This window comes from Eufriesea mexicana, unplaced genomic scaffold, assembly GCF_001483705.2.
Source record: "Eufriesea mexicana isolate 0111107269 unplaced genomic scaffold, ASM148370v2 scaffold15025, whole genome shotgun sequence".
Lineage (NCBI taxonomy): Eukaryota > Metazoa > Arthropoda > Insecta > Hymenoptera > Apidae > Eufriesea > Eufriesea mexicana.
Window position 1 is genome coordinate 9,901 of NW_016922458.1, and position 7,692 is coordinate 17,592.

The 7,692-nt window shown below is 31.6% G+C and overlaps 1 protein-coding gene across 1 annotated transcript; it reads left to right on the forward strand.

Annotated features, from left to right (window-relative positions):
• Positions 1 to 2,085: 2,085 nt before the first annotated feature.
• On the forward strand, positions 2,086 to 6,614 carry LOC108554004 (solute carrier family 22 member 8). The gene is made up of 8 exons (XM_017909124.1): positions 2,086 to 2,220; positions 3,149 to 3,490; positions 3,824 to 4,071; positions 4,351 to 4,637; positions 4,895 to 5,261; positions 5,378 to 5,616; positions 5,931 to 6,106; positions 6,306 to 6,614. Exons 1-8 carry the CDS (start codon positions 2,086 to 2,088, stop codon positions 6,612 to 6,614), a joined length of 2,103 nt encoding a protein of 700 aa, XP_017764613.1.
• The last annotated feature ends 1,078 nt before the right edge of the window (positions 6,615 to 7,692 follow it).

Sequence of the window (7,692 nt, forward strand, 5' to 3'; positions counted from 1 at the left end):
GGACAGTCAGGGAGGATTCAGCTGGTACGAGGGTTTCCTTTGGAATCGGCGATCGGGCGAACCCGAGGAGCCTGTAATGAAAGGCAGGATGCGCTCGGGACCGGACGTGATGTTCTTCGCATACAGAAACAGTTCCAGAAACGAAGGAAACACTGTCGTTGGACTATGATGATTGGTACCCCTCCATCAAGATAACCATGCCCTAAGTATGACACGGCAAGAAGACGTCACCGGATAGGTTTTTATGTCTTGTTAACAGTTTGTACATTTATTTATGACGCGACACTAATTTTGTTCTCATCAAGCCGGAAATTACTGTTTTCTTTGGAATCTCGTTATGGCTTTTATATTTTATGATTGGATGCGTCGTTGATTGATTCGTTGAAATGTACTTCTAAGGAAATTTAATTCGGGAATGAAGTTTTTGGAATTAGAATTATAAATTCACTTTTTATTACGCGGCATGTAATTTGAATAAGGCATAGAAGAACTGATTAAATATCGAATGTAAAGATTGTTTGTTATTATTTATCTGATTTTAGATATCTATGTACATGGAAATATATTTGATAGATTTTATCGGAAAATATTTAAATTTTAAAAGAAATGGAAGAAATATAGTAAATCGTTTCTAATATCTTTGAAATACTCTATCGCCAAATCCAAGTTTTGTGTCTTTGAATTCAAGGAAAAAAATATAAATATTATGAAAAAGAAAATGATCCGTATAAGAAAAATAACAAATTGGAAATTGAAATATGGTATGCATTCGACCGTAATGGAGATTTTTGCGGAGAAAAGCGATTGAGTAGAATGAAACGATCAATACCTATCAATGAGACATTCTGTTGCAACGTATACAGGTGAGCGTAGAATGAAGTAAACGCGCGTCAAGAGTTCATAGACCCAGTCGTCCTATTATTTAAGTTTGAGTTTACACACATCAACTGAGCAACGTGTATAATTTATTTTATATTCTTTACAGATTTTACTTTTGCAAATGTTACAATTTAATATCTCTGTCAAATTATTAGATTATTAATATTTAAAAATGGCAAGAATAAATTATTTATTAAAACGAATCGATAAATACGACTAATGCACAATATATGTAGATATATGGTATATATGTATATATGTAACATATGTGATCGATCAATCCTCACCATTATCAACAAATAATGTGAAAATTTGCTACTATCTCAACGCTTTGTGTTTATTACTGAAAGTACAATTTTGCAAAAAATATATTATTCTTTATCCTATTTATTATTAACATTATTTCGTTAGAAAGTTACGAATAGTTCAAGATTGTTTTAAACATGCAATGCTCTTTCTTCTTCCAAATAAAAGCGTTATCTTTGCCATTCTTCTATATATGTATATATATGTATGTACGTATCGATAAAAAGAATGTTTAAAGAAGTAAATTCTAAATATTCTGTATTACCTTATTACCTTATCGTTCTCCTTGCAGCCCATCCAGACTCTTCCGGAAGTGGCAACTACGTCAACGTATTTCCCAGAAATGCAAAATTCGTGTTACGTCAATTTAAAAATCGATTATTATTGACAGAAGATCGTTTTTCCGTGACGTGGTGCGTTAATGGGATACGTGTCGCTAAGCGTGAAACAATAGCATGTGTTCCTGTCCTTGTTTGATTCAGCACCGCACCGCTAGGAATCGGTTCCCCTTTCGCGCTATCCTTCGAGCGAGAGGACTCTTCTCTCTGTTAGTGCGTGCCTCACCCTCACGGATGACACTTTGTTCGGGCTCCGCGACAAGTTTTGCTCGTTGTCACGAATTTCTATTCACCGCTATCGTATTCGAGCGACTCGCGTTGGCCAAACTTTCTTTTCATTTTCTAAAGCTCCATTTTTAAGCGTTGCTTTTCTTCTTTATTTTGTGCTATCGCGTTACAAATGGATAACTGGGTTGTTCCTCGTGCGCTTGGAATTTCAACGTTACTCATCTACCTTGGATGGACTTTTGGTTGTAAACTGTGAATCGTTGAGGTACTATTCCTTGGTTTATGATCACGTGATTTTATGGAAGAAATCCTTGGTAAAAAATCGTCGGAAGAAATGAACGCGGAGGAAGTAAAAGTTGGATGCTTTCAAGTAGTTATCGTGCTGCTGCTTGGCGTCAATTATGTTATAGTCGCTATGAGCCACGCGTTGCCGGTATTTCACAATTATACACCTAAGTTTTATTGCCAGGTAAGTTTCTTCTCTCGGTTCTCTAACTGCTTCTTTCGATAAAATCGTTTGCTTTAACTGTTCGTTAATTTAATTAATCATGCGACGAGCTTAAGGGGTAATTGAAATATTACGATCTGAGTTCAATATATCACCTTTTTTAAATGAATTTTGTTATATTTAATATTTATCAATTTTACAAATTTACGTCGAATAATTATTTAAATGTTTACATTTTAATTTGTGAAAGTTCGAATAATTATATTAACGTAAGTAAGATGCAAAGAGTTTAACTCGTGAATGAAATGTATCTTGAGAAATGTTGCAAGTTGTTACTTGAACAAAACTAATGTTGCTTATTCGCTAACTTTTGTCTCCTACAAAAGTTTGAAACTCGTTTCAATGGCGTTGATATGTGTATGTACGTATATATGTAGCGCAAATTGTGATCCCACGTGGTAACAAAATTCAATAATGGCGTGATAAGAGATTTTTAGAAACCAATTATACAAAAGAATTATTTAAATGAACTAATTTTTGTTTAAACTGGTAATCAATAATAAACAAATAAACGCGCTCGTTTATTTATATTATCCTTTTAATATTTAGTACATTTAATGCATTAAAATTTATTTTATTCTACTTATTTTATTTCATGTAAGGATATCGCGTACTTTACTTAAAAATGAAAAATTAATTTTCGAATTCAAAGAAATGTCTAATTTACAAATACGAATTTCGTATTATACGCGTTTGATCTTTAATTAGAGATCTTCTTTTATTTTTATCGGTATTAGCTTATTTAAAAAACGAACAAACGTAATAATGGTTAGGTCAATTCTAATTTTTCAATGTCTCAAGATGTTATAGCATCATGAGCAATTATTAAAACAGTTAGCACGTTTGACATTTTAAGGGTTGCACAAAATGGCTTATTTCCATATTACAGGCAAGGAATGGAACGAAACGAACGTACGGTTGCCAAGAGCTCGATAACGTGACTGTTGCAACAAACGAGACTTCCGGTTTTAAAGAATCTTCGAATTTAAACTTGTGTCTTGGCGAGTACCAATTTGTAACTGAATTCGGAGAAAACAGCGTAGTGTCCGAATGGGGTTTAATTTGCGAGAAACGGTATTTGATGTTTCTTAGCCCGACGGTTTATTATATCGGAGTTTTAATGGGCGCTTGGATTGCTGGTCTTTTGGCAGATCGTATAGGAAGGCTCCCGGTTCAAGCGATTTGCCTTTACACTCAAGGCACGATGGCTGTGGCATTATATGTTGTGCAGGTACAAAAATTCTTCAAATTGCCTAAAAAAATAATTAATGATATATTATAATATTGGGCTTCTTGTTTAATATAATATATAATAATATATAATCACAAATACGTGAAATAACGGATCAAGTAACAGTTTGTTGAAGAAGAGAAAATGATTAGAAACTGAACTATTGTCAAAAAATTGTACCTTCTTTATAAAGACTTTCAAGTCGAAGATTATTTAATTACTTTGCGTCAATTAAATCTTTTGTTGGAATATGGAAAGCAAAAAGAGAAGGATACGTGGATTGAATACGAAATTAAATTTCCTTTTCTTTTCTGAATAAAGTCTTCATTTCAGAACTATCCCACGTTTTTGGCCCTTCGAGGACTGCAAGGAGTCTTTGTTCAGGGCTTACAAAATTCGACATACATTCTTTCTTTGGAACTGTTTCCTGCGAAAGCGCGGACATTCGTTGCATTAGTTATGCAAATTGCATGGGCCATCGGTTTAGTGCTTCTAGCTGCACTCAGTTACGTTATACCGGATTGGAGAATATTGCAATTGGCAGTTTCGGTTCCCACTGCAATAACCGTCCTTTATATTTGGTAAATACAATTAATTATAACGAAAAGTCGCAAATGAAATGTTAGCAAAATTTATCAGATATAAGATAACAAGAAAAATGTTTATAAATATTACTTGACATGCTACTAAATCACTTACTGTATTTTATTTATTTAATATTATTTAATATTTTTATTTCAATTGATCAATGACCCAATTTATGATTAATATTTTATCGATGTTTAGTAGTTTTGCAATTTAAATAGATTTTTACGATGAACTACCAATTCAATTATTTTGATTGTAATACATATCTTTAGGATGATACCAGAATCGCCAAGATGGCTGTTGGCAAAAGGGAAAATGACGGAAGCAGATATGGCAGTAGAACGTATCACGAAATACAATGTCTGTTGCACCAGATCACGAAGGGAAAATGTTAGAACGAAGGCAAATGTTCTCGAGGACGCGACGCCGGTTAAACCGGAAAGGAAGTCGCGTGTTTCATGTGCAGACTTGAAGAAATCGAAAACCGATAGCGAAATGAAAGAAGAAGCTGCGAATTTGCTGAATAGTAACACGGATACAATTCAACAAAAAGTTCGAAGTAAGAGATAAAATCTAACGAATCCTTAACCAAAAGGAAAAAGAAAAATTACTTGTTATTATTTATCAAGTTCAAATAAGAAATAGGCTTTTGATATCATACGTAGTTAAACGTATAGAAAATACAATTTTATTAAATATTTATCAAATTAAATTCAATATTACTTTATATCATTATATCTCGACATAAAACGAAGAAATTTAAATTATTATTATTATAGATACATGTTATTGATATAATTATGACGAATATTTTAGAAACAAGTTTGAGGGCGATTTCGGAAAATTTAGAAAGCAAGCTTTCCAAAACGGAATTAACACCGGAGTCTACGCAGCGTGAAAATGGAGAAATAGAAAAGAGGAATGTTCCATCGAGCTCGAAAAGCCATCGAAAGTCGAAATCGATATCACAGCCGGCTGGTAATCAACGGCTTTCCATGAAAAATGCGTACGATACCGTAGAATTACGGACACCAATCAAAAAGGAATCGTCGAGCAAGGATGAGGAAAAACCGTGCAAGAAAATCAAAGAAAAATCTAGTAACGTGCAAACCAAGGAAGAGTTATTAGAACTATTTAAATCCATGCTATTAAAAAAATATGGTATTGTAATGATTTATCAATGGTAAGATTTTTTAAGTATTTACTTTGCAGGATTGATGAAGTTATTTGGTTAAAATTAATCCAGAATAATATTATATATATATATATACACACACATACCTGTTTTATTCGTTCAAGGTTCACTTCTTCTATAGCATGTTATGTCTTCATGTCATTCGTTCCGAGTTTCTCTGTCAATAGACATATTACTTTTGCACTTGGAGGGATATTGGAAATTGCAACATATGTATTCCTCTACTTCATATTGTCCAGATATGGTAGACGATTACCGTTGTCAGCATATCAATCAATTACCGGAGCAATTTGCATCTTTTTAGCAGCTATAATTGTCTTGTCAAATTCTACAACTGCAATAGGTATGTGATCGTAATAAGAAATTATCAAAATCTATAATTTTTAATAAAAAAAAAAGTTCATTACCTTGTATTCTTTGTTCTAATTAGACAAACATGCAAAAAGCATTCTTTCAATGCTCAGGAAACTTGTAATTATTATATCAAGTGTTTCGTGTATCTCATTACATGTCACATGTTATTTCTTTTCACAATAATAGTAGGTTTATTTTATTTCAAATACACTGTAAAATAAACGTTTTATTAGTAATGGATTTGAAAGAATTTAATTATTTCTGATTATACTTATTTAATTCAGTTTGTGTTATTATTTTCAGATCTCGCGAAAACCATTATACTCTTATTTGGTAGAGTAGCAGTGATGAGTACCGTTTCTTTAACATACTTATACACGGTTGAAATATTTCCAACTGTTGTACGTGGAACCTGTTTAGGCTTGTGCACCGTTTTTGCGAAAATCGGTAATTTGTGCACGCCGCACGTACTATTATCGGTAAGATTTGCATCCCAGTAACCACTGTTTCTAGAATTAATTTAGCGGAACACGCAGCATCGCTGTACCAAAAATTAAATCTGGTCTGACACGAATTTCCACTTTCTCTCTAAAATATTCTTCTTTAACGTGTCTTTATGACATGAAAATATCGTGAATTTATAAAACCTTAAGTGACGAGTAAAATTTTTATTTTCAGGGAGAACATTTTCCAGACAGCATTCCATTAATAATTATCGGAATGCTCTGCTTAGGGTCTGGTGTACTTGCTTTAATTTTACCGGAAACATTGAACAAAGTTTTACCCGATACGACGGAGGATTCGGAATTAATGACTGTAAAAAGGAGAGAAACGAGAAATAATGAAAATTTAAACAAGGAGAACGTGCCTGTTATTGAGGATGCTTCACAAAGGGAAATACTTAGAGCAAAACTATTTTCGGAAGACTGGGTGGATGCAGGAAATGGTATATTAGTGAATTTCACAGAAAATAAGATTTCTGAGTGAAATACTTGGAGTTTCCTATAGCAAAAATTAATACCACATTTTTATAAAGCGGTCATATCGATGACTTATGGCCAATAGTTTGATGATCAATATAATTGTTAATATAATCTAAAATGTGATTATCCTGTACTATTTATCGCAAAGATCTATTTTTAATGATATTTTTTAACAAACTATTCGAGGTATGAATTTTTAATGAAGTAATTCCACTGTTTTATGTTTTTCTGTGTGTACTTATTAGTTATATATGATTTAATTTACAGTTATAAAATACGTCTTATTAATTATTCGTATTAATTCAAATTGAACGTGAAAAATTACTTAATACGTTTTATAAGTTTAGAACAATTTTCAGAAACATGTATCATTGTGTATTATATTTTTCGTGTACACGTAAATATTAGATTATAATAGTTTATACCGATAAATATTTATTATCTGTTACGTTCAATGTCTCTAATGTTAAAAAAATTTACAATAATACAATCAGTTATCACTGCCTGTTATAAAGTAAATTTATATAATGCTTAAAAGTTAAAATAATTAATTATGAGTGATATAAATTTTTAAATATTTACATTTTAGAGGCTGAAACGACGATGCGTAATATTTTATTGTTTAGATATAGTACTCGACCATTATTTGGTTCTAATGTTAAATAAATATATTTGTATATATAATTGCGGTAGTAATTTGCAAAAATAATGTTTTGCGAAAGAAAAATCAAAATAGAATTATTATATTTTTAATCGAATATTCATATTAAATTAATAATTGTATATATAATTTTACTAGGTGCCAAAGTTTGCATTTACAATAATCTAAATATAAGGGTCAAGTATTGTAAAGACTAGTTTATATAATAACCACTGTTACATAGATATATACTTTTTATTATTCTGTCACAAGTATATTCTTTTATTGTCATCTTTCAGCAAATAAAAGCTTCATTTACACCGGATTTTATGTAAACAATTTACAAGAAATAAAGTAGACTAGAATTTGAAATATTACAGTGATACATAATGTTTCAAGGCAAATTAAACTCCATAAATGTATATAATGAATAGACTTACTA